The sequence below is a fragment of the Mustela lutreola genome, chromosome 6, assembly GCF_030435805.1.
Source record: "Mustela lutreola isolate mMusLut2 chromosome 6, mMusLut2.pri, whole genome shotgun sequence".
Classification (NCBI taxonomy): domain Eukaryota; kingdom Metazoa; phylum Chordata; class Mammalia; order Carnivora; family Mustelidae; genus Mustela; species Mustela lutreola.
This window is the reverse complement of record NC_081295.1, coordinates 157594324-157621130: the sequence shown is the minus strand read 5'-3', so window position 1 is coordinate 157621130 and position 26807 is coordinate 157594324. Positions and strand designations below refer to the sequence as shown.

At 47.5% G+C, this 26807-nt stretch overlaps 2 protein-coding genes across 8 annotated transcripts in view; one reads left to right on the top strand and one right to left on the bottom strand.

Moving 5' to 3' along the window:
- Positions 1–1059: 1059 nt before the first annotated feature.
- The window catches only part of ZSCAN31 (zinc finger and SCAN domain containing 31), a 31603-nt gene continuing 5855 nt past the window's right edge, over positions 1060–26807 (top strand). For 2 of the 7 annotated variants that reach the window (XR_009354269.1, XM_059176191.1), the window contains exons 1-2: positions 16652–16734; positions 17487–26759. The gene's annotated coding sequence lies outside the window, so the exon portion shown is untranslated. Of the gene's footprint in view, positions 1123–1183; positions 1613–16645; positions 16741–17486; positions 26760–26807 lie in introns of those variants that run through there. The other 5 variants (XM_059176196.1, XM_059176194.1, XM_059176195.1 and 2 more) reach the window with 5 other exon arrangements.
- Positions 9462–16518, bottom strand: LOC131834750 (zinc finger protein with KRAB and SCAN domains 4-like). Its single transcript, XM_059179378.1, has 2 exons — positions 16453–16518; positions 9462–10286 (listed from the first exon to the last, which is right to left on the bottom strand). The coding sequence occupies exons 1-2, from the start codon at positions 16516–16518 to the stop codon at positions 9765–9767; spliced, it is 588 nt and encodes a 195-aa protein (XP_059035361.1). The 3' UTR covers positions 9462–9764.

The window sequence follows — 26807 nt, the reverse complement described above, 5'->3', positions numbered from 1 at the left end:
GCTTGAGGATAGGAGGTTTATTTAATGCCAGCGGGCTCAGAGGAGAGTCATCTCTCAAGGTGTGAGCCCCCAGCACAAGCAAAAGGGGTAGTTTATATGCTTTGACTTCCGTATCTGTGCCCACAGCCGGCGGGGCAGGGGCAGAAACCCAGAATGGCCCCGTGGCCAGGACTGGGATTTCCCTGCTGGATTGGCCCGCTCCCTTGGCACACAGATCTCCCTCATCAGGAGGAGAAAGGAGAAGATGCAGGAGAGGAGGAGGAAAAAGAATCAACAGTTCAGCCCACCCATACTGCCTACAAGCAAGAGCCTTCCCTTGGATCTTGTTCACTGGCAGCAGAGATAGTCCCACGGCAACGGCTGCCTGTGTGACTTAGTGCCAGCCCTACCAGGTGCATCTGGAAGTACCGATTTCCTAGACCCCCAAACTGTCTTTGGATTGCCGAGGGACGACCCTGGTGTTTTTCTGAGCACAACACGGGACACTGATCATTCCAGTCCTAGATGCCCGACGGAGCAGGCTAGTTTCTTCAGCGATCTCCTGCCCTGGTGCTGCGTTCGGAGGTCGGACACTAACTCTGGACTAAGAATACTCTTTCGGTACTGTTTTAGGGAAACGTGTCTACGCACGTTTACCCCGTAACTTTCCTCCTTCGACTTGGTCTGGGCCCTGCGGTTAGAAACAAAGACCAGGCTGGCCGGCGGTCAAAGCAGGACAGATGAGTATCAGGCCAGTAGGGTACGGCACTAGTTATGGGGCAAATACTCACAGAAGCCCTCACTCACGCCAGGCCTCTGCATAGCAGGTCTGGGCAAGCCGGCAACAACCCTGTGAGGGAAGTGTCCGGATTTTACAGACAAAGGGAGGGTGACTCCCCGCGCGTAACCACCACTAAGACTGGTGGGCGGCCCGCCCGGCGGAAGGGGCGCGGAGCAGGGGGAGAGACGGCGGGCTAGCTGAACGTGACCACGTTGCCGGCCGGGCCCAGCCAGCCGCTTCCTGCCAGGGGTTCACAGCAGCCACCGAGTTTGAGGACCTTCCTGCCATCCTAGAGCGGCCCCGGAAGTGCATCCGGCGGGGGCGGGGCATGCGCCAGTTCCTCTCGGCGGCCTGCGCGGCGGGTAGGGCTGGGAGCACGGGGGAAGCGCAGTGGGGGCTCTGGGCAGGGGCCGGGGGGGCGAGGGGCCGGGGGTCGGGGCGGGCGGCCCTCCGTCGCGGGTCCTTTCTGTTGGCGCAGGGCAGGGCCGGCTTCTCCGAGGGCAGTCGGGGCGGCTCAGGGAGGCCTGTCGGAACCGCCGCGTCCGCGTCTACAGCCCCTGCCACCCCCGTCTGGGAAACCCCAGCTTCTGCCGTGCAGCAGCGGCTGCTCCTCCGGGCAGACGTTTGGTGCCGTTGCCGGTGGCCCACAGCTGTGCCCGGCGGGGTTAACGATGCTGGCTCTTGTCTGCAGCACCCGAGGGGCTTAACGCAGGCCCGGCACGCCGCAGGAACGCCCTGCTTCTTGAGCGGACGGACGGACGGACGGACGGAGGAATGATGAGTGGGTGCCGTTCTTGCCAGAATCCTGTGACGAAGAAGGGGAGCCTTTTCCCGTCATTAGCTAAGCGGCCAGTAAGTGCTTCTCTGTGGGGCACTGAGCTGGGCTCGGGACATGAAGATTCCCAGGGAGAGGCGTCTGGAGCTGGGGGGGGGGGGGTAGCAGGTTTTAATCTAGATTATTGATAGCAAACAGGGGCAGAAAGTGCTAATGTCGTTCTGGTTCCCAGCGGCAGGCTCTGGGGGTTACTTTGTAATGCTGTTTGGTACCTGGCATCCAGTCTCAGCACCACTGGCGTCAGTGGCCACAGGACGTTAGGTTCCGTGCACTTGTTCGGTGAAGACAGAGCTAGAGAGACGAGTGCAGCACGCTGTTCCCTGGAAATAATGCAGGTGGAAATTAAAATGTGGAATGAGGGAGCCTGGGTGGCTCAGTGGGTAAAGCCGCTGCCTTCGGCTCAGGTCATGATCTCAGGGTCCTGGGATCGAGTCCCGCATCGGGCTCTCTGCTCAGCAGGGAGCCTGCTTCCTCCTCTCTCTCTCTCTGCCTACTTGTGATCTCTCTGTCAAATAAATGAATAAAATCTTTAAAAAAAAATAAAATAAAATGTGGAATGAAAAGGGGAAGAAGTGTTTGTGACCTCACCGAGAATGCTGGTATACATGCTTCGCTTGGAGCTTTCTGTTTGTTGGGTGTATTTGCTGGTTGGTGGTTTTGCTTTTGTATGAGTCGTTGGACTTAGTTGGATTTAAGCTATGAGATATTTGCTGTTGGACATGGAATGAGACAAATGGGATTAACGACTTCTATTTCCTGACATTTTAGCAACTCCGTTTTAATGCTCTTTCACTTTGTTACACTATTAGCCAAAGAATTCTACATGCATATTGTCCGTAATCACTTAAAAGAACACATCTTTTAGAGATGGAAGAAAGCAGTAATTATGCAGGATTATTGCTGGGGCATAATCTTTTCTATTCACAGGATTAAATCCAGTTACGCTGAGGTATCCAGTAAATAATTTGAGAGCTTAAAATAACACATACCTACTGAACTGAACACATTCAAATAAGGAAGTATAATTTAGCCCAAGACTCCGGCACTTATTAATGTCATTTAAAATTTACTACCTCCAAAATTGTATTTATTTAGGGGCCTGTATATCAGTGTTTTACTTTCTGTCTCTGTATGGGTGAAACCTCCTATAAAAGGTGGCTTTTAGGGCAAAAGACATATCCTTGTTGGACTGTTTATTCAGGGTATCTGTAAAAGTCTGACCTTATATGCATATATATCTCAAACTTTGGAGCACCTTTTATGGATTTTCTTTTTAGATTCATTTGTTGCCTTTCAGTTTTATGGTGATAAAATTTTGTGTGCATAACTTTTTTTTTTTTTTTTAAATTCTATTTCCTGGGGCGCGTGGTGGCTTAGTTGCAAACTGTCTGCCTTCCACTTGCGTTATGGTCCCAGGGTCCTGGGATCGAGCCCTACATCGGGCTCCCTGCTCTGCGGGAAGCCTGCTTCTCCCTTTCCCCCTTCTCCTGCTTGTGTTCCCTCTCTCGCTTGTGTCTCTGTCAAATAAATAAATACCATTAAGAAAAAAATTCTATTTCCCTTGGGGCACCTGGGTGGTTCAGTTAAGTGTCTGCTGTGGGCTCAGGTCATGGTCTCAGGGATTGAGCCCTGTGTCAGGCTTCCTGCTCAGTGAGGAGTTTGCTTCTCCCTCTCCCTCTGCCGTTCCCCTCCACTCAAGCTCTCCCCCTTCCCAGATAAATAAATAAATAAATAATAAGTAAAAATGTTTATTAAAATTCTGTTTCCCTCAAAATACATGCATATATAGGTATAGGAGACCAGCACTCACAATGACCACCTTTTACCTCTTGCCCTGCTTTTACCATTTGAAGGACGGCCACCTTGCTCATTTAGCACCCATCTGCCTTTTTCACCCCCTTTCCCTCTTTACTCCTGTATCTAGTTATTCCTAAATGATAGTCCTCTCTGCGTACCACAGCTGCTTTCTTCCCTTCCGTTATTTGCCCTGAAGTAGAGAAAGCCATATGAATTTTGGAGTTGGAGACCTACATTTAAATAAAAAACTTTATATAGTTTCTTCCTTTTTTCTTACATATGCTACTGAGCTCTTCTGAACTTGAATTCCCTCATTTGTAAACAGATTATAATCCCCAAATCAGTCATTTGTAGAAACTAGATCATCAATATAAGCGCCATATATATAAGCCCAGCACAGTGCCTGCCACATAGAGGATATTCAATAAATATTAGTACTTGTCTCTTCATCTGCTTTCCTTCCCGTTAGATGTCTAGCAGCACCCAACCTTTACCAATGGCTGTTTTTTTACATGTTTACCTAAAGGCCACCTAAGTCAAATCTAGCTTTGGCTCACTACTCTCTGACATAACCCAAACTTCCAGATTCATCCGTTGAGTAGGTTGGCTTATAGCCCCTTATAGAGCTCATTTAGGAACTAGAAACTCCTTCCACATAATAAAGCATATCCAGTGGTCCTTGAGCCGTTAGTGGTAGATAGAGATGTCTCTTAAAAACATTGGCAGGTCCCAATGCAATCTCTGTCAAAATACCAGCAGCATTTTTCACAGAGCTACAACAAACCTAAAATTCATATGGAGTCACAGAAGACCCTGAAAGCCATAGCAACCTTGAAAAAAGAAAAACAAAACTGGAGACATCACAGTTCTGGACTTTAAGTTCTATTACAAAGCTGTGATCATCAAAACAGTATGGTACTGGCACAAAAATAGACACATAACTCAATAGAACAGAACAGAAAACCCAAAAATGAAGCCACAACTCTATGGTCAGTTAATCTTTGACAACGCAGGAAAGAATGTCCAATGGAAAAAGTCTTGTAAACAGTCAAGGGAAAGCTGGAGAGCCACGTGCAGAAGAATGAAACTGGACCACTTTCTTATACCGCACCCAGAAATCCATGCAAAATAGATTCGGGATCTTTGGCCCACACCCCTTCTGTGGTGGTCTTTTTCTTTCCTTTTTTTTCTTCTGGTCATTAAAATTTGTGGCTTTATTTGTCTTTCTTTGGAACCCATGCAAACGTGTTCTTTTTCAATTTCTTTGTTCCACTTCCACAGCAGGCAAAGTATTACCAGTGATTTTCAAAAATGAGTGTAATCAATTCACTTGGGTATCATGTTAAATGTGTGTTCAGATTCTGCAGGTCTGGGTTTTAATTTTTAATAATTTCCCAGGTGATGCCTATAATGTTACTTGTATTTTATTTTCTGTTGCCATCTTAACAGATTACCACAAACTCCCAGTGGTTTAAAACAACATAAATTTATTATTTCACAGTTCTTTAAGTCAGAAATCCCAGTTAACTAGCTTGTTTCTCTACTCCAGGTGCCACAAGGCCACAATGAAAGTGTTAGCCATTTGGGTTCTTCTTTGTAGGCACTTAGAAAGAATCTGATTTTATGCTCATTCTGGTTATTGGTGTAATTCAGTTCAGAACTGCGTTGCCCATATCCCGGTGAAAGAAAGCAAAGATTAGAATCAATGGAGGCACACAGTGTTCATGGGTTAGAAGACACAACACAGTAAAAATATCAGTTCTCTCTACACTGATTTTTGGTTTAATACAGATCCTCTCAAAATCTCACCAGAAATTTTTTGTAGATATAAACTTATTCTAAGATTTATATGGAAAGGCAAGGGACCTAGGAAAAACTAAAGCTTGAAAAAGAATAAAGTGGGAAGAATCACTTTGGCTGATGCTAGGGCTACGGTCTGTCTACAGTGCTCAAGAGAACGTGGTGTAGACATAGAGTTCAGACTGGAGAACCCAGAAGCAGATCCACACAAAAATGCCCAACAGATTCTTCACAAAGGTGCAGAAACAGTTTAGTGGAGGAAGGATAGTCTTTTCAGAAAATGGTGCTGGCACAGTTGGGCATCCATAGGCAAAATAAAATAAAAATAGCTTAAATTTCACACCTCATACAAAAATCAGCTCAAAATGAATCATGGACTACAACATAAAACCTAAAAGTATAAAATGTTTAAAAGAAAAGCTGGGAAATCATCAGGACCTAGATTTAGGCTAAGATTCTTAGAATTGATATCAAAACCGTGGTTGATTAAAGGAAAAATTAATAATTTGGTCTTGATCAAAATTTAAAAGTGTTGCTCTGTGAAAGACTTAACGATTGAAAGCCAAGCTACAGATAGGGAAAGATTATTTGCAAACCGTATCTCTAACAGAGTACTTGGTCTGGAATATAGAAGAGGCGTCAACTCGCAAGCAGCAGCTCTGGGCAGAAGTCCATCAGACGCTGGCCTGCAGAACAGCCCGCAACGGGCATTCACGCCGCAGCCGCGCCGCCTCCCGGGCGCCCGCACTCACTGGGCTGCTTTCACTTTCTGCTCCTCGTTGCAGGTGTTTCTCAGATTCCGTCAGATGAATTTAGACACGTTTCTCTCCAACAGAAATACCAAGACAGGTGGAGGGCTACAGCTGCCAGGGGAGGACACTGTGTGACTCGCTGGCAGCTCAGGGAGCACAGGAGCAGTGTGGTCGAGTCCACCGCAGCGGTGGCCAGAGCACTGGGGAGCCTTCCTTCCTTCCCCGAGGTGCGGCTGGGGTGCAGGGCGGGAAGGATCAGCTCCACGCTCCTAAGCCTAGATTGACTCTGACTTTCATTTTTAAGTGGCCATCTACTCAGCCCCAGGAGACAGACTTTTACTTCCGGTTATGTCATGGGGCACCTGGCTGCCGTCCTGCCTTTGGAGACAGGCTGTGAACGTTCATCAGCAGGTAGCATGTGCCCCGTGTACCCTGTAACTTAGCAAGTGCGGTACAGGTGCAGGAGCAGGAAGACCCTCACTGTATCTCTCACCCACTGCATAGTCAAGAACACGTGCTCCCAGATCCCAGGAATTCTTACCTGTTCTGTGTGGCCACCATCTTCAGAAAGCACTGTGGCCTTAACAGCCCCCGGTGTGGCACCAGATTTTTTTTTTTTTAAAGAAAGGCTGACAGGTTTGTTCAGAAAACAAACAGCCCTTTTTAGATTGAAGCAATATCTTAAAAAATGTTTTAAAGATTTATTTATTTGAAAGAAAAAGACAGAGCATGTAAACGGGGAGGGGCGGAGGGAGAGGAAATCTCAATCAGACTCCACACTGAGTGGAGCCCAGCGTGGGGCGAATCTCACAACCCTGGGATTGTGACCTGAGCCACGATCGAGTCAGCTGCTTAGCCGATTGGGCTGCCCAGGCGCCCTGGCAGTTTTTAAATCTGTGTAAACAACAAGCAGGAATACGCAGATATGTTTGCTCCCTGTGTCCTCTGTCCCACAGGATGGCACCCAAGGAAGCCATGTGTCAGCAGCGCACATGGTAGAATGTCCTGCTGCAGAGGAGCTGGTGTGGTGCTGCAGCTGAGCGAGCCCCACTCTGCAGGAGAGGAGACTGCCCCGTGACAGTTGCCACACAGGCCAGGGGCATGGCAGGCGGCCTTGGACAGGCTGCGCACCGTGCTCGCCCAGTCCCACTTTCTGGGTGGACCACAGGCCCACAGCAGCTGCTCTTGAACGCTGGTCTGTGCAGCTCCTGTGTGTGGACATGGGCTGTCAGGCAGACTCACAGAATGAGGACAGACATGGACAGGGAACATCTTAGGGGAGAGTTCAGTTCTCCTGCTCTTCGAAGGGGAGAAAACTGCTCATCTTTGGTTCCTTAGTGTGTGACTTAACACTGTGAGATTTGCTGACTGAGTTTAGCAATAGGAAAGAAAAGTTTACTTCCGGAAATGGGAGTGTGAGCACTGTGGTCTCTAGCAGGAGGGAATTTATGTTAGTAAGAGAGCGAGTAGAATCAACCCAGCTTTAGAATCATCCATTCGTCAGGCTTGCCTGGTGCTGAGCGAACAATACGGAGCCCGTCACTTATCTCTGTCTCTCAGCTTCGTACCCACCCTTCTCTGTCCTGATCTGGAAGCAGGGGCGGGAGGCATAAAGGTTATTTCCTAGGTTCTTACTATCAGTTGGAATAACTGGAAATCAAAAGAGGGGAGTGGGGAGGAGCATGGTTAAGTCCTAATTCTGTAGTGAATACTCAGTATCGTAATGGTCAGTTTTATGGGTCAACATGACCAGAGCACAGGGTGCCCAGACATGTGGTCACGCATTGTTCTGGGCATGACTGAGGATGTTTGGGGAGGACACTAACATCTGAGCTGGTATATGCATAAAGCAGAATCTTTTCCCTACTGTGGATGGCCCTCGCTCAGATAGTTGAAGGCCCGAACAGCACAAAAGTGCTGACCTTGCCTTGATAAGGGGGAACTCCTCTTGCCTGACTGCCTTAAGCTGCACACACGTTCCCGACATACAGCCTCATCCTTGGGGGTGATTCATGCTATTCTAGTAACAGAGCCAGGGTTTAGAGGATTTCTAGTCATTTGCAATAGTCCTGTAATCTGTGGGGTATTCCAGCTGGCTTGACAGATTCTGTCATTTTCTTCTTGGCACTTCTCCCCGTCTCGAGCTGTATCACTCTGCTTATCTGCCGCCGTCCCCCCCAGACCCACGGACTACCACTTAGAGGCCTCCACGGTTACGTGTGAAATGAACAGAAAACCAATTCTTTCCAAACCAAGCTTCACTTGTCTATCTTTGTATTATGTCTGGGCTCGATTAGGAATAGGTTCCGCCACTGTTTAAAATTTCCCTTTTAGTCTCAAAGTACAGTCAATGATGACCAGCGTAGTGGTCAGAGGACCTATCACGTGATCCTTAAGCTGGACGAAGGCTGTAGAATTCAAGCTGCCCAGGAGACAACACTCACCTCTGTCTGCTGAGGCCTGGGTTCCCAGAGATTCGCGCTTGAGCAGAGCCTTCTTTGGCTGCAAGTCGGTACTCCAAGGCTTCTGAGCTGGTATTAGCACTGCCATCTTGCAACAGAGCAGCTGCCTCTGGTCACCACTGAGGACCTGGAAGTTTCACTTACTGATTCATCAGAACTTCTAGTATGCTTTCTCTGTGCTAGTACTTTCTGTTTTCCAGGCACTAGTTCTAAGAACCTTATGAATCATGATTCATTGAATGCAGGTAGCAACAGCTCTATGAGCGAGGAACTACTATTATCTGTGCTGAGGTAATGGAGGCCCAGAGTTGAAGCAACTTGCCCAAGGTCATCCAGCTAATCAGTGGTGATGCTAGTGGGGGGGGGGGGTCAGGCAGAGGGACCCCAGAGCCCATGCTCTTAGCCACTATAGCGTGCTCCCTCGTTACATACGTTGTGCTCTTATGAAGACTTTGGGAGCTAGTGTTAAGTTTCCAGAATACTCCTGTCTCTTTGTATCTGAAAAGTTGAGGGCAACATTTCTTGCTTACAGGGCTTTGGGACCAATAATCAGTACGTACAATCACCTGACTCAGAATGCTGTACGTGGTTTGTCCCCACAAAAAGCAGGCTTCCTTTCAGAAATTTATAAACAACTGTTTTCTAGTTACTTTCTCCCATGGAGCTCAGACTTAACCACTTCTGTGGAGAATGAGGAGCCTGAAGCTAAGACCCTTGAAACGACTTCAGTGCTCAAGGGCTGGCAGGCCGCAGATCCCAGTCCACAGCCCTGGGCACCGGGTCACTGCCTGGAGGGCTCCGCCATGTGTCCTCTGAAGGAACATCCACAAGTCAGCGTACGGAGGACACAAGCTCATAGAAGACGCAGGGCTGTTTTTGAGCCTGAGATTCTTGAACTCCCACTCAAGTGGTCGAGAAAAAAGCATTTTAATGATTCCTAGCCTCTAAGAGAAATTTGGCATTTCCTTCCATTTTAAATGGAAGCAACAAACCAATGTGGTGTTAAGCCATAGGACTGAGTCACCAGTAGAAAGTACAGATGTTTTCATACCACATCACAGCCGGGCAGACATTGTCAAAGTCATTCATGCTTAAAAAACTTGGAAACTCTTTCCGTTACTGGGCCTGTCCCTTGGTCTTACTATTTGGTGCATTAATTTTAAAGAACATATAGATAATTTTATCACTGAATTGTTTCACGCTTGGCTAACTGTGTTTCAGTACAATCGAGTTCTTTTCTAATCCTTCATGTTCTTAAAAATACCAGTACTCCGAAGGGGCAAAGAGGTTTATGACACGAAAAGACACTGAGAACTTGTGGGTCTTCCAGAAACGACCCTCACTCCGATGCTGAGACTTCAGGAAGAGACAGAGCTCGTCTCTGACACGAAGCCCTTCGCCTCTACCTGCGGCCCTGGCTCCTCCAGATGCCTCTGCAGATACTCCAGGAGCACCACCACCTCGTCGCCGCTCTCCGGCTGCTGCTCCCGCACCCAGGCCTGCAGCTCCTCGGGCAGGATGGTCAGAAACTGCTCCAGCACCAGCAGCTCCACGATCTGCTCCTTGCTGTGCATCTTGGGCCGCAGCCAGCGTCGGCAGAGCTCCCGCAGCCGGCTCAGCGCCTCGTGGGGCCCCTGGGCCTCGGGGTAGCGGAAGCCCCAGAAGCGCCAGCAGGAGTTTTCTGAACACTGTACAGGGTTGGCCTCCCCCACCACGGCAGAGGCCTCTTCCTCTTCCTCCTTTACGACCAGAAGCCCAATCTGGTTCTTTGCAGATTGGCTGTCCAGGGCTGTGCCTTCCTTCGATTCTCGAGATATCCTGGGCCAAGGCAGGGACTTGGGCCTCACGCTAGTGGGCAGCTGTACTTCTGCAGAAGATTCCTGCTTGTGGGAGAGCGGTATCAACCAGTGAAGTGTTAGCAGTCCCTCATCTCCCTGTGCCCAGGGCTCAAGGACATTGCTGGGGAGCTCTGAGGACACTGCTACATCCACAAATCTTGCCTAAGTCAGTGAAACTGAGTCTCATCAAGTCTCTAGATCCAAATACCAGCAAACAGGTGAAATACAGAAACAAATTAAATGAAGGTTTTTCAAATTTTCTACACATTGGAATAATTAGAGAACTTTAAAAATAACCTGATACCTTGGGTGAACCAAGATCAATTACATCAGTCTGTGGGGGTGGGGGGGACCTGGGCATTTACTAACTTAAATTTTTTTAGATGATTCCAATGTGCAGCTGAGTTTGAAAACTAGTAAGTTAAAGATACTAAAATAAGCAATCAGCTAAGAGTGTGAGACATTTTATAGGACAGAAGACTGAAATTGTTCCATAAATAATTTTTTTTTTTTTTTTAAAGGAGGAGAGGGGTAAGGAAAACTGTCATAGATCAAAGGAACTGAGTTGGGGCACCTGCGCGGCTCCATTGGCTAAGCATCTGCCTTCGGCTCAGATCATGATCTCAGGCCCTGGAATCTCAGGGTCCTGTAGTCGAGCCCTGGGTTGGGCTCCGCCCGCAGCCCAGAATCTGCCTGTCCCTCTGCTTTGCTCCTTCCTGCCTCCCCAGCTCATACTTCCTCTAAGATAAATAAAATATTTAAAATAAATAAATAAGAGACTTAGTAGACAAATCAACCGAATGCAAGTGGTAAGTTATTTTCGGATCCTATAAGGAAAAACAGCTGTAAAAAAGACCTATTTCAGGGGCACCTGGCTGGCTCCATTGGTAGAACACGCAGCTCTTGATCTCAGAGTCATGGCTTTGAGACCCACTTTGAGTATAGAGATTACTTAAAAATAAAATCTTAAAAAAATCATTTCAAATAATTAGGAAAACTTGAACACAGCAATATTTAGGAATTACTGTTGATTTTGTTGAGTCTAATAAAAAGATTACATTAAGGTCCTTTTTAGAAATTCACACTGAAGTATTTGTATTAATTGGTAAACAGATAAGATTGTCGCTGGGTTTTCTTTACGAAAAGAAAGGAGAATGAGAGAAAAATGAAAGTCGGGGAGAGGAGGGAAGGGGAGTGGGGGGAAGGGGAGAGGAGGAGGAGAGGGAGGGGAGAGAAGAATGAAAGAAAATGGCCAAAAGACCGTGGTTGTTGAATTCAAGGTTCATCTGAAATGTTTGAGATCCACCCCCTGCTGCATTTAAAAACCAAGTCCTACCTTCCTACTTTCCTTCCTGCATTAACAGTGTAAAAGCATTTAGGTGGGGTCACGGGAGGTGGGAGCCCACTTTGGGGGCCACTTTGGAGCCTCTGTGGTGTGAGGAGGGTGTCGTGGGGGTGGGGGAGGCGGGAATGACGGGAGAACTACCACCACCTATTTCACATCCCTATTCACATGTCACCGCCTGTCCTATTTGGGGTTTCAGCCAGGGGAACGGAGTGAGAAGGCACCGGATTGAGAAACTTTAAAAAGAGGCAGTGTTGGTCAAATAAGGAAACGTATGGAAGGTAATGCGAGCAAAGTTGCTGATTATCAGAGAAGAGAATTACAAATCCAGAAAAAAACCAATCTGGTGTGAACCCTGTCATTTGGATTGGAGTTAGCAGTGTTAATATGAACTAATTTTCCCACACTTAACAACACAGAAACACATAAGGTCTGTACTGAAGTACATCGGGCCAGAATTCTGGACTCTCGAGCTCAGACGCTGGCACATGTCCGGCACTGGGCCAGACCCTCATTCCTAATACATGAGGCCCTCCACCTTCACTGTTAAAAACCATTCTTGCTCCTGCTGAATCCAGGCGGCCCCAAGGAAAAGGCATCCCCAAACTGTAACGCCTTGGGGATCGTAAGCATCACAACACAAACCAGTGTGGGTCTTTGCTTAGGGGCAGATTTTTCTGTATTTTACTTCTCCCTCTTAAAATAGAGACAGCATCCATTACAAAGAGAACTGATGGAAGGTAAGGTTTAAAGAAACGTCATAAAAGCCAAGACCACGCATGAGAGAGAATGCGCTTTCATAATTAGAAAGAACCACAGTAATAACCATGGCAAATCTTTAAGCAGTTCTTACTCCGTGCCTGGCACTGTCTTAGGGGCCTTACTCACCGTAACTCGCGGGTCGTTCACAAGCCCGTGGGTTAGGTGACCTCATTCTCTCCCCATTTTATAGAGCAGTCCGCTGAGGCACAGAACCTACACAAATGTAGGTTCAGTTCTCTAGGTAAGAGATTCTGAGATGTATGTGCAAGACATTTATTGAGTGCCGTAGAGAAGCACTATTGGGTGGAGAGGAAGGTTGAAAAGACACATCAACAAATTCTGCAAGGAGCTCTGGAATCAGAGCAATTGTCCTTGGGAGTGTCTTGCCTCAAAGCAAGGAGTCAACATTGCACAAAGCCCTCAGAAGTCAGTGGCCGCTGAACATGACGGGCCATGTTTGGGGGCATGATCTTGAGCTGTGGAGTTGTCCTTGTGCCCGAATGATGTGTATCAAGAACTTCTCATTCACTGAAGCAGTGGGGGGAATGTGTGCCTCAGTTGTGACAGAAGGAGCTGACCACCAAGCAATAGGTTCACTCCAAGAATCAATGAAGTCTAAAATCCCACATTTAGAGAGTGAAATGATCTAGATAGGATCCACAATGGAAACGATGCAGTAAACAACCAGGTAGAAAACTGTGAGAGGGAGACTGGTGCCCCAAAGAAGAGTGTGTTTCAAGGAAGAAGGAGTATTAAAAAACGGGAAAGGTTGCCAAGAGGCTAAGATGACAATTTATCACTAGAGTTGGAAACGTGGAAATCAAGAAGTTTCAGTGGAATATGGCAAGGACAAAAACAAAAAAAAAGATTTCAGTGGGTTTATAAAAGAAAGGGTATTTTTCCATTTCTGAAACATGAGCTTAATTATTCAGACCCACTCTTAGCAAAAACAACCCGTGCAGCATGCATTATTTAGAAGTAACTTCTTAAAAGCATTGCAGAGCTCCTAAGATAGTAAGGATTCTCTATGTAAAATCTAAGTAGAAGTGAAAGTTCAGAGAGGCGAGCAAGTACTTAGGCTGATTTTTATCCTGAGACCTTTTGCCAAACAAAAACTTGATCTTCAGTCTGATGGTCTTTTTTTTTTTTTTTAAGATTTTATTTATTTATTTGATAGAAATCACAAGTAGGCAGAGAGGAGGCAGGCTCCCCGCTGAGCAGAGAGCCCGATGCGGAGTTCGATCCCAGAACCCTGAGAACATGACCTGAGCCAAAGGCGAAGGCTCAACCCACTGAGGCCTCCAGCCACCCCCAGTCTGACGGTCTTGAAAGTATAAGACAAAGCTGCAAGCCTGTCTAAGGTAAGCATCTGCTAAGAGACCCTCCTTTGATAAACGCAGCTTCCATGGGGCAGATGCAGCCATGGACCCAAAGTAACCCGACTCCTTCCCACATCTACCTGCTGCAGACTGGGAAGGAAGTTGCCTCGGTATGAACAGAACAGAACAAAACAGTGCCTGACAATTGTAACTACAAGGTCGCTCTCGCACAGATTTGCCTTCCAAATCCACAAAACTGAGATGGGCCAAAAAGTCTCGAATCATGCATTCAGTTTAAAGTTACTCGCCTCTTACCTGACAGAGGCAAATGCGAATCCTGTTAGGAGTACCCCCTGTTCTCTTTGCTTTGAGTTTATGATACATACATTCTTCTATATTCTGTGTATAGATACATATCTCTATATATTCTCTATATCTGTATCCTCTATATACATATGTACATACACGTTTATATGTTCTACTTGCTTTGAGTTTAGTTCTTTATCTAGCTCCTTATGCTGAGATCTTTCTTTTTTGATACAGGTGCTTACAGCTATCAGTTTCCCGCTAAGCATGGCTTTAGCTACATCCCATACATTTTGGTATACTGTTATTTTGTTAATAGGCATCTTGAAGTATTTTCTAATTTCCCTTGAAGTTTCATCTCTGACTCATTGATTACTTAGGAGTGTGTTGCCTAATTTCCAAATATATGTGAATTCCCCAAATTTCCTTTGATTATTGATTTCTAATTTCATCCCAGTGTGGTTGGAGAACATACTCTGTATGATTTTAATCACTTGAAATTTGCTGAGGCTTGTTTTATGACTTACCATAAGTCTATCTTTGAGAATGTCCCATGTGCATTTTAGATCTCCATGGTTTTTACTTCTTTGCTTGTTTAATACCAGTGTGATTACCGTACAGTGTTATATTAGTTTCAGATGTACAATGTGTGGCTCAACAATTCTGTACATTATTCAGTGCTTATCACAATAAGTGTTTCCTTAATCCCCTTCCCCTGCTTCACCCATCCTCCCACCACTGTATATTTAAGAGTGTGGTTTCTTTGTCTCTGTTTTTACTTTGATCATTTGTTTTGTTTCTTAAATTCCACACATGAGTGTGAAATCAGGGGCGCCTGGGTGGATGAGTTGTTAGGGGTCTGTCTTCAGCTCTGGTCATGGTCCTGGGGTCTTGGGATTGAGCCCCACATCGGGCTCCCTGCTTGGTGGGAAGCCTGCTTCTCCCTCTCCCACTCCCCCTGCTTGTGTTCCCTCTTTCTCTATGTCTCTCTCTGTCAAATAAATAAATAAATAAGATCTTAAAAATAAATCATATGGTATTTGTGTTTCTGTGACTTTTTTCACTTAACATTATACATTCTAGGTCCATCCATATCATTGCAAATGGCAAGATTTCATTCTTTGTTATGGTTGAGCAATACTCTGTTCCATTTATATACATGAATATACCATTCTTCTTTAACCACTCATCTATCAATAGACATATGAGCTGCTTCCATGTATTTGCTGTTGTAAATAATGCTGCTATGAACATAAGGGTGCATATATCTTTTTGAATTACTGATTTCATTTACTTTGGACAAATACCCAGTAGTGGAGTTATGAGATTATATGGTAGTTCTGTTTTAATTTTTCAAGGAGCCTCCATATTGTTTTCCACAGTGACTGTGCCAGTTTACATTCCCACCAATAGAGCACAAGGGTTCCTTTTCTCCACAAACTCGCCAACATTTTGTTGTTTCTTATGTTTTTTGAGTTTCGCCATTCTGACAGGTATGACATCATTGTGGTTTTGATTTTCATTTCTCTGATGATGGGTGATATTGGGCATCTTTTTAGGTGTATGTTAGCCATTGGCATGTCTTCTCTGGAGAAATGTCCATTTATGTCTAATGCCCATTTTTATTGTTTTTTTTTTTTTTTTTTTAAGATTTATTTATTTGAGAGAGGGAGTGCTTGTGGGGGGAGGGGCAGAGGGAGAGAATCTCCAGCAGACTCCCCACTGAGCAGGGAGCCCCATGCAGGCCTCGATGCCATGATCCATGAGATCATGACCCAAGCCAAAACCAGGAGTCGAGGCTCAAGCAGTTGAGCCATCCAGGCCCCCTTAGAAGAAACTTGCTGAAGGTTTACCCAAATATCAACAAATATAAAATGAGTTTGATGGGGCACCTGGGAGGTTCAGTCTGTTGAGCGTCTGACTGTTGATTTCGGCTCAGGGTTGTGAGATTGAGCCCCCGGTGGGACTCCCCGGATGCCCCGATGGGACTCCCCGGATGCCCCGGTGGGACTCCCCGGATGCCCCGATGGGACTCCCCGGATGCCCCGGTGGGACTCCCCGGATGCCCCGGTGGGACTCCCCGGATGCCCCGGTGGGACTCCGCGGATGCCCCGGTGGGACTCCCCGGATGCCCCGGTGGGACTCCGCGGATGCCCCGGTGGGACTCCGCGGATGCCCCGGTGGCCTCTCCCGGTCCCCGCCCCTCCCCCAGGCTCCCGCGCGCTCCTCCCCCATCCTCCTCCGACGCTCCCAGGCCCTCGGCCGACGCTCCCGGGGAGGGCCGCCGGTCCGGCTTAGCACGGGTGCCTGTGTTCCGCGGGCACAGCGGTAACTGCGCCGTAGTCGACTCCAGCGCGTGTTTCACTTCACCTCCGCGTCAGCTTTGTGTCGCTGCGTGTGCACCTGTCCGCGGCCCATCCTCGGCTCCTCGACTCCAGACCACAGTCGCAGCAAAACCCTGCATCCTCAGCCTCACGACCGCCGTCTCCGGTCGTGCTGCCGACACCAGGGCCGAGCACCGGAGCTGGAGGGACCGCCGCATGTCTGAGGCCGCCAGAACGCAAAGGACTGGCGCTCCGGGGCGGGAGCCGGGCCGAGGTGGCCACCGAGACGCAGCGCCCTCCGGCGTCCTAGAGGGGACAGGAAAGCTCTTGGAGGGCGACGCGGCTCAGGCTGCTGACGCACTTCCGGCCTTCGGGGCTGCAGGGTTGCCGGGCTGCTGCTCCTGCCGGGGCTCCGGAGCGTCCCTGGGCGGGAGGTGAGTGTCGGGCCCCGGGAAGAGTGAGGGCCCGCGCCTTGGACTAGGCGGGAGGAGCCGTGGGCGCTGGCCTGGCCCCCGGACGCCGCCTGCAGCCGCGAGGAGAGGGAGAGACCCCGCGGGCGCCGGAGTGTGGGGCGGGGGGCACCCGGCTGGGACTGCGCCCGGGGGCGGCCGCACCCGCGTACCCACGCGCTCCGTTTAGCCGGTGTTCGCGTGATGGAGTGTTCTTTTCTGCCGACGTTTCGGAGGAAATAGCGAGCCTCGGGAGTGGTCGTTCTGGAATAGTCCGAGCGTGTGTCTTCCAAAACCGGCGCGTCGCGGCGGCGAATGGAGCCGGCCGTGCCGTCAGCGCGTGGCAGCGCCCGGACAGCCGCGCGACGCCCGCCCTGTGCGCCCCGCCGAGTGAGTGTCTGTCCCGCTCTGGGTCGCGGCGTCGGACGCAGCCACAGACCGTGCGAGCGGGAGCCGGCCTCCTGCCCGTCCCGGCCCCGTCCAGTGCCTGGTCGCGGGGCGCCCGGGGAGAGGACGCCGCTTCCGGACTTGCCCGATGCCTCGTGGTGTTCAGTGGCTCCTCCACTTACTGGTCACTGTAACTTGATAGTGCTTGGGGCACCACCACCACCCGGAGGTTTACGGGTTTCCGAATCTCTTGTTGCTAGTACGCGGAAGCCAGTAAGAAAAATGCTCTTCTGGGCTTTTCCTTCCTGATTTTAGTTAAGTAACAGGAAATTCTCTTACAAATTCTGCAGTTCCGCACCTTTATCATGTGTTCGCTGGCTGACACCCAGCAGGCACCGAGCATCTGTGAAGTGACTTCTTTTGTGGGTGACACGTAACGCACAGAAACTGGATATTGGACTTAGGATGAGCTCTCCGGCTTCCTTCGGGACTGTGCATCTACCTACCTACCTACCTACCTACGCGTACCCAACTCGCCTCCAACGTTATGACTTCTGTTTCACCAAGTTGTAAATCTTCCCTGCCCCTCCGTGACCTACAAACTCCTGTGCATACCCAGCTCATAGCACAGCTCCAGAAACATCTGTGCGAAGACCGAAGCACTTTTTTACAAAGATTAAGCTTTTTGCTTTGTTAGTATCTTTCAAAGTTGAACTAACTTGAAGAATACAGTAACGTTATACATCCGTGGAAGTCTTTCCAGATCCAGTGCAATATGCTCTACCCCCTTCTTTCAGCTCTTCTTTCCACTCTGGGCTTTTGTGCTTCCAGGCTGCCTCCACCCTCCTTCCCTCAGCTCATTCACTGTCCAGGAACAGGGCTTCTTGACACATCAATCCAGTCTTTTCACGTCCTTTCTTAAAAGCCTTCCATGACTTTTGCACTTAAAGTCCAGGCACCTGGGTCCTGCATGATCTGGCGTGTCTTGCCAGCCTCAGTTTTTACCACCTTCTCTCACTTGTCTGGATCCACTCCGGGCTCCTCTCATTTGTTTGACCACACCTCTTCTACCTCAGGGCCTTTGAACAGAGTCGGGCGCTATTCCTGTCCCCACTTCTGCTGGTTGCATGGGTCACTCCTTTTCACTCTTAAGGGCTTCACCTAGTTGTTACCTCACTTCCCACCACTCTGTCTTCACAGGTCCTCCATTTATTTGGTACCTCAGGGTTTGGTTGGTTTTCCTCACAGTACTTCTGTCACCAAGTCCTTATTTCATATGTCTGCCTCCTTACCCACTTTTGTTGTTGATGTTACTTTTAGTTTGTCTTTTCTATTGGAATGTAAGCGCCAGCAAAACAGAGAGGGGTCCTCTCTTTTTCACCATCGTATCACTAGTGCCTCCCAAAGTGGCCTGCTATGTCACAGGTGCTCAGGGACCATCTGTTGAGTAAAATGAGTGAATAAATGGCGACGGTCTCTGTCTTAGAACACAGTCAGGAACCAGGATATCAGGAGAAATCAAATAGGGAAACTTTGAGTGCTTAATATAAACTGCACCAAATCTATGTAGTATATTTAAAAAACACAAGAGTCTTAAAGTCATAAGTTGTCAAAATTCAATTTTTGGGGGTTGTAGGACTGAAGTTCTTGGTAGAACTGAGGTCCCCCTCATGCCTCAGCTTCTAGAGGCGGCATGCTTTCCTCTACCCGAGGCTCCGTCTTGTGTTGACAAGCCAGCAGATGTGCCTCAGATTCTCCTCATGCTTCAAATCTGATGCGCTCTTCTGCCACCAGCTCAAGAATCCTCTACTGTTAAAGAAATCATGCAAGTAGTTTAGCCCCACCCAGAGAGCAGTCTTGCTGTCATAAGGACAACTAATTTGTAATCTTAATTATGTTGCTGGGTGAACTTGGGAGACCCCAGGCCCTGAGGCTTTGACTTAGCTGGTCCCAAAGATATCGCCAAAGGGTCTTGTCTCGTGACATAAAGAATTTAAGGACAGACACAACACAGTAATGACACCTTCTCAGAGATGTGAGAGCGCCAGTGCATTGCTGCCCACTGAAGTTTGGGTCTTTTTTACTGACAGTTGTCAGTAAGGGGTGGAATATTCATTACCTGGGGCGGGGATTTCGTGGAAGCAAGGTTTCGTGCTAGTTTGATTTGGCTTCTTTTGGCTTTGTTTTGGAGTACTGCCAGGGTGGGCCTCTGACTTTCCCTACAGCTGGCCATGAGCTCCTCCTTACTGGCCTCCAGGCATCCTGTTAGAGCCTCACTGACTGCCTGCTCTGACAATTAGATCTTAATTATACCTTTGCCGTGGAAACAAACAGTCAAAAGAGAAATACTGGAGGACAGAGATCATGGGGCCATCTTTGAATTCTGCCTACCACAGTCCTACTATTTATTTGTTAGGCAGTTGATGGATATTTGGGTTGTTTCTACTTTGGAGTTACTATGACTAAATCTGCTCTGAACATGTATTTAGTTTTTAGTGGAGTGAACACTCGTTTCTTTAGGATCTGTATCCAGGAGTGGAATTACTTAGTAACACCTGTGTTCCACTTGTTAAAAAATGATGACACTATCACTCAGTATCTGAAACTCGAGGACAGAGCTGAAGACGTGTGCTGACTAGGTAAAGTCCTTCCAAACAGAAGAGATTGCTGATCTTCTCTAGGCGCTTTGAGAAGCACGGAGTTCAGTATTGCTGGGTCTTAATGGGGTCAAGGGGGCTGACATCATCTGTGGAAGCGTGGTTTCATGGAACAGACTGTTGTCCCTTGTTGGGACTTAGATGTGTTTATTGGGATGAGTTATTCTGAATTGGCTGATTTTCAGAAGCTGTGGTGTCACTGATTGATTGACTTGCAAAAATATGTTCTCTGAAGTGAATTGTTGAAATGATTGAACAAACCGCATCTGGGCTACTGGACACCATGGGTACAGACCAAGCAGTCTTTTCCTAGGAATGAGCGAATTTTTTTTCATTCTAAAGCTTTTTTTTTTTTTTTTAAGTCTTTATTTATTTATTTGACACAGAGAGAGAGAGATCACAAGTAGACAGAGAGGCAGGCAGAGAGAGGGGGAAGCAGGCTCCCTCCTGAGCAGAGAGCCTGATGGGGGCTCGATCCCAGGACCCTGAGATCATGACCCGAGCTGAAGGTAGAGGCTTAACCCACTGAGCCACCCAGGCACCCCTCATTCTAAAGCTTTAGTAGATAGTTCTAAAGAATTTTCCGGGGGCATCTCGGTGGCTCAGTTAAGCGTCTGCCTTGGTCTCAGGTCATGATCTCCTGAGGAGATCCTCAGGATCCTGGGATTGAACCTCTGTGGGCTTCCTGCTCAGCAGAGAGCCTGCTTCTCCCTCTCCCTCTGCTCTTCCCCCCAGCTCATGCGCTCTTGCTTGCTCTCTCAGCTAAATAAATAAAATCTTAAAAAAAAAAAAAAAAAGAATTTTCCAAAGTGTTGTATACCTTGAACTATCAGCATTCACAGCTGAGCACTCCATTCGTTCCGTATGCTTGTGATTCACCCTTAAATTATAAGAAATGTATTCACTTTTTGAATTTTTTAAATGAAGTGTGTCATTGTTTGGTATTTCCATTCTCCTGGCAACAGGGACCTTAACACTCTAACATTGAACTGAACATGCACCACATCTTGTCATTATACGTTCGATTTTAATTTCATACCCTTCCCCTTTTGTGTAGTAAAACATTCTTACGTAAAAACAAAAATGTGAGGAAGGATAGCCTTCGAGAAATTGCAGGTCGCCTCTGCCCCAACACTCCTCTTCCATCTCAAAGACAAATAATGTTGCTTGGGAATTCAAATAGATTCTTCTTTTTTAATACAAACGCTAGCATGTTAGTTACACTCGTTTCTCACCTTCCTCTTTTCAGTTAACTGTCTTGGCAGCCCTTTCATATTTGTCGTAAAGAGCTTTTTTTAAAACTGCATCGTAATGCAATAAACCAGCTCCTGCAGTCTGCGGAAGCAGTGCCCCGCGGGCCCACGCTTGTGTCGTTCCCGGCCTTTTCCTGTCGCAAAGCGGCCTTTCAGTGATAACCTTGTATGTACGGCACTTTTCGTATGACTGAATATATTACTTTTTAGGGATTTTTTTGCCATAATCGTTTATATTTACTGTCAGATTTCGTCAGTTCTTGGGCTTCCGTTATTTCTTGTTTCACACCTTCTCTCTGATTTCAGTTGTATTTGCTGTGCTGCACCCTTGACTTTACGAGGGGTCCGTGGGTGGCGTGTGACTTTGCTGCGCCCACTGCTTACTTCTCTCTGGCTGCGGGCGGGTTCTGCGTTGTTCATCCTTCTGCGCACTCTGCTTGTGTTCTGGACTCCGGTTCTGTTCGTCTGGTCCGTTTCCCTTGTAGGCCATCCGGCTCTTCCTCTGGCAGCTTTTAAGATCGTCTCTTTGGGGTGCCTGGGTGGCTCAGTGGGTTAAGCCGCTGCCTTCGGCTCAGGTCATGATCTCAGGGTCCTGGGATCGAGTCCCGCATCGGGCTCTCTGTTCGGCAGGGAGCCTGCTTCTCTCCCTCCTTCTCTCTCTCTCTGCCTACTTGTGGTCTCTGTCAAATAAATAAATAAAATCTTAAAAAAAAAAAAAAATCGTCTCTTTGTCCGCAACAGCTGCCGCTTCACTGTATTCTGTCTCCGTGTGTGCTCTTGATTGGAGAAGTCACTCCTTCAGCTCTGGAAAATTCTTAGTTTTATTATCATCAGTGATTTTTTTCTCAGCCATTCAGTACTTTCTTGTCTTCCGAAGCTCGTGTATCAAAGTCGTATTCTCTTGGCACAGGTCATTTCATCTGAATTGCCCCGTAGTTCCCGTTTCCTGCTGCATTCGTTAGTGTCGTCAGATACTGAACAGTCAAAAACTTCTGTTACTCTTCAGCTGGGTCACTTCTGTGGTGTATCCTCTAGTGTATTTTCAGTGTCAAAGTTTTTTCTATTCTAAGATTTTGAATTCTTTTTTATATCTACCTGATGTTATTGGTTTCACTGTTTTGGTTTTGGTTTTGGTTTCACTGTAGTTTTCAAAATCACTTACTATAAAAATTTCTTGGACTATGGATAGAATAAATTTCATCCCAAGTGAATTTCTTTTTTTTATTTTTAAGGGTTTTATTTCTTTGACAGAGACACAGTGAAAGAGGGAACACAAGTAGGGGGAGTGGGAGAGGGAGAAGCAGGCTTCCTGCCAAGCAGGGAGCCCGATGCAGAGCTCTATCCCAGGACACTGGGATCATGACCTGAGCTGAAGGCAGATGCTTAACAACTGAGCCACCCAGCACCCGCCCCCCCCCAAAAAAAAGTGAATTTCTATTTGAATTGTTGATTGTCTTTCTTAGGGTTAGAGTTTTGCATGTTTTGGAATTTCTTTGGAATGGGAAAGCGTTTTAGATTTCTTTTACTTCATTCAGCATCACATCTAAGACCCTTTCTGGGTCTTATGCTTAGGGCTTTCATGTTGCTGCCCTGAGCGGTTATTAGGTGGGCAGACCTGGTATGGGGCCAGGTCTCAGCGTTGGTTACTGCAAATGAGGCTGGTCCTGTCGCTGGGCCCCTGGCCTGTAGCTCCTGATAAAACCAGAGGCCAAGTCAGCAGCAGATCATTTTTCCCCTGCCACAACCCTCACCCCCATGAGTGTGGAACTCCCTTGATGCCCCTTGTGTCAGAAAGTGAGCCCGGATGCCTGCGCTCTGTCACAGACCGTCACCTTGAATCTTTAATCCCTCCAGAGCTGAATTCTAGGCTGCTGCTGGCTGCGTACAGACCCATTAACCCGTAGCTTCACTGCACTTGCTGCTCTGTGTGTCTGTTTCTGGTCCACTGTCATTTTTATCTCGTATTTATGGCTGGTCATGTCCTTTTCTTCATCTTTTTTTTAAACATATCATCTCCTATGGGGCGCCTGGGTGGCTCAGTGGGTTAAAGCCTCTGCCTTCGGCTCAGGTCATGATCCCAGGATCCTGGGATCGAGCCCCACATCAGGCTCTCTGTTCCGCAGGAAGCCTGCTTCCCCCCCTTTCTCTGCCTGCCTCTCTGCCTAATTGTGATCTCTGTCAAATAATTAAATAAAATCTTTAAAAAACAATACAAAAACATATCATCTCCTAATGTTTGGAGCCAGTTGGTAATTAGGGGTAACCAGCTGTGCCGTGTTACTCTGGAAATCTGAATCCAACCTTCAGATTGTTACTTTTGAGCTGCCATTGGGATTTTCAGGGTTATTTCCCTCATGGGATCTAGAGGTAAGCTTCGGCACACATTTGGAAGGTCACTGCAGATCCTTTAGTCTGTCTTGAGCTTTCTTGAATATTTCTTCCAGGATTTTAACTACCTCCTGAATATTGGCCCATGTATTCAATGCTTTATTTTGTTTGTCCTATTTCTTCTCTAAAAGAGGATGTTCAACTCATTAATACTGCGTTGCTAAGAATACCAGGTTAGTAATTAGTTTAGCAGTTGCTGTGGGCCAGAAACTGTTCTGAGCTTTTTTGTTTTTTTATTTCTTTTCAGTGTAACAGATGTGCTGAGCTTTTAATATGCATTTCGTTATATAATTATCACAACCATCTTCTTTTTTTAAAAATTATTTTTATTAACATATAATGTATTATTTGCCCCAGGGGTACAGGTCTGTGAATCGTCATGCTTAAACATTTCACAGCACTCACCATAGCACATACCCTCCCCAATGTCCATAACCCAACCACCCTATTCCTACCCCGCTTCCCCCAGCAACCATCAGTTTGTTTTGTGAGATTAATTGTCTCTTATGGTTTGTCTCCCTCCTGATCCCATCTTGTTTCATTTTGTCCTTCCCTACCCCCCAAACCCTCTGCCCTGCCTCTCAAATTCCTTGTATCAGGGAGATCATATGATAATTGTCTTTCTCTGATTGACTTATTTCACTCAGCATAATACCCTCTAGTTCCATCCACGTCGTCACAAATGGCAAGATTTCATTTCTTTTGATGGCTGCATAGTATTCCATTGTATATATACCACATCATCTTTATCCATTCATCTGTTGATGGACATCTAGGTTCTTTCCATAGTTTGGCTCTTATGGACATTGCTGCTGTAAACATTCAGGTGCATGTGCCCCTTCGGATCACTACATTTGTATCTTCAGGGTAAATACCCAGTATTTACTGGGTATTTGTGGGTGATTGCTGGGTCTTCGGGTACCTCTATTTTCAACTTTTTGAGGAACCTCCATGCTGTTTTCCAGAGTGGCTGCACCAGCTTGCATTCCCACCAGCAGTGTAGGAGGGTTCCCCTTTCTCCGCATCCTCGCCAGTATCTGTCATTTCCTGACTTGCTGATTTTAGCCATTCTGACTGGTGTGAGGTGGTATCGCATTGTGGTTTTGATTTGTATTTCCTTGATGCCGAGCGATGTGAGCACTTTTTCATGTGTCTTTTGGCCATGTGGATGTCTTTTTTGCCAAAATGACTGTTTATGTCCTCTGCCCATTTCTTGATTGGATTCTTTGTTCTTTGGGTGTTGAGTTTGGTAAGTTTTTTATAGTCTTTGGATACTAGCCCTTTATCTGATATGTCATTTGCGAATATTTTCTCCCATTCTGTCAGTTGTCTTTAGTTTTGTTGACTGTTTCCTTTGCTGTGCAAAAGCTTTTGATCTTGTTGAAGCCCCAATAGTTCATTTTTGCCCTTGCTTCCCTTGCCTTTGATGATGTTTCTAGGAAGAAGTTGCTGCAACTGAGGTCGAAGAGGTTGCTGCCTGTGTTCTCCTCAGGGATTTTGGTGGATTCCTGTCTCACATTGAGGTCTTTTATCCATTTCGAGTCTGTTTTTGTGTGTAGTGTAAGGAAATAGTCCAGTTTCATTCTTCTGCAGTCACAACAGTCTTCTGAGAGGGGTGCTTTGGTCAGTCCTACTTGAGAGAGGCTGTATGATTTGAACATTGCTGTGCAGCACTGTTTCTCTAAAGACTATTTTAAAGAATACATTCTACTTGGTTCACCAGAGGATGCCAAATTGCACATAATTGAATTGAGCAAGTAAATAAAACATTGGGAAAGATTGATCCATAATTTCGTGGCAAATCGCCCACGAGAACAAACGGGAACTTCTCAGGCAAGGCCAGGGCGCTGGGAGGGGACTCAACACGACAGGCCAAGCAAACGAATCCTCTCGGTGTTTTGTCATGGGAGGTATTTGGGATCGGTATTAGGGTGGTTCCTGGTTGGAGTGGAGACAGACAGGGGAGGCCTGGTTAGGAGCACTGGGTGACGCATACAGATCCTGGGAGCAGGGGTGACGTGGGGAGAACAGAGAGTCTCTCTGCCCGTGCTTCTTCCCTTCCCTTGCCACAGCTTGACGAAATGACGATTCAGTTACTGATCCTGAGAACATCCCTGCAGCCCTTGCAGCGGGCGGCACTGGCTGGGACCAAGGGTAGAGACAGGGCTCTCAGGGGCACAGACCAGGAGGTCAGTCCTAAGCCCAGCAGCGGTGGGGGAGCAGCACAGCAGCTGAGGCCGCCCCACCCCTGGCCGTGGGGCTCTGAGGAGTCTGCCTTGTGCTCCATAGTTTTTCAGGAGCAGAAGTCGTGGCCCCAAAATCAATCACACGACAGTTCGTGCCTGTGAATCTAACCCCATGGGAAGCCACACTTTCAGTAATAACAAAATTCAGCACAAGCTCATAGTTAGGGATTCTCAGATTTACAGGCTTCTGGACTGAATACTCAAAAACCCTGACACGCAGATTCTGCGGTAATGAGTGAAAATGGTGCGGTTGTTGGCCTTGGACACTGGCAAAGAGCAGGCTCCACAATCTTGGTTAACTCTCCATGCTCTCAACTCTGTAACCTAATTTTACATGAACATTGCACGAACGTTTGTCTCTCCCCCTGGAAACGCCAGGACGGCAAGGGCCAGGTCTGCTTCCTCTCGCTGCTGTGGCCAAGGCGCCCCACACTGTGCCAGGCGTCTGCTGGACACACAGCATTTGCCTGAATGGAATGAAGACATTTTCCCACAATGGAGCATCGCTGAGAAACTTCTAAATTCTCTCAGACATTAATCATTTATTAACACAGGCTGAAGTCATATATGAAATGCAAATTCTACCACAAAAGTGAACTACGAGTGTAGCCACCATTCAGCCTCCCAATGTCAGTGCCACAGCCCTGCCTATACTCCTACCATTTCCTCTCCGAATCGCACTCTCTCTCGTACAGATCTACTGCGGGACAGTGAAATACAAGCCTCGCTGCCCCTCACTTTACAGTAGAGTCTAGTCTGAGCAGCTCAGCCCAGCGTTCGAGGCTGTTTTCTGGTTCGGCGTATCTTTCCTCGCCTGACTTCCACACGCTTCTGCCTGCACCCGGCCGTGTGCAGTTAGGCCCGCAGGACTCCTGTGCGGTGTGACCGTAAATAGCCGAGGTCTGTCGTATGCTTGGCCTGTCGTGTTGAGTGCCCTCCCAGCGCCCTGGCCTTGCCTGAAAAGTTCCCATTTGTTCTTGTGGGCGTCGCTCACACGCACCTGCTCCCAAGCCACAGTCGTTCCCTGCTCCGAACCCAGTCGGAATTACTTTTTCTACTCTCCGGGGCTCAACACGTGGGTGAGTGTTCTCTGATAGCGCTCATCTGATCGAACCGCTGGTTGTGCG

What these genes read in the sequence shown, in the direction of transcription:
- LOC131834750 (XM_059179378.1), bottom strand. Translation starts at nt 16,518, where the DNA reads ATGCGGCGGTCCCTCCAGCTCCGGTGCTCGGCCCTGGTGTCGGCAGCA. An exon ending in CACGACCGGAGACGGCGGTC is followed by an intron (nt 10,287 to 16,452) that starts GTGAGGCTGAGG and finishes TCCCACAAGCAG; the next exon opens with GAATCTTCTGCAGAAGTACA.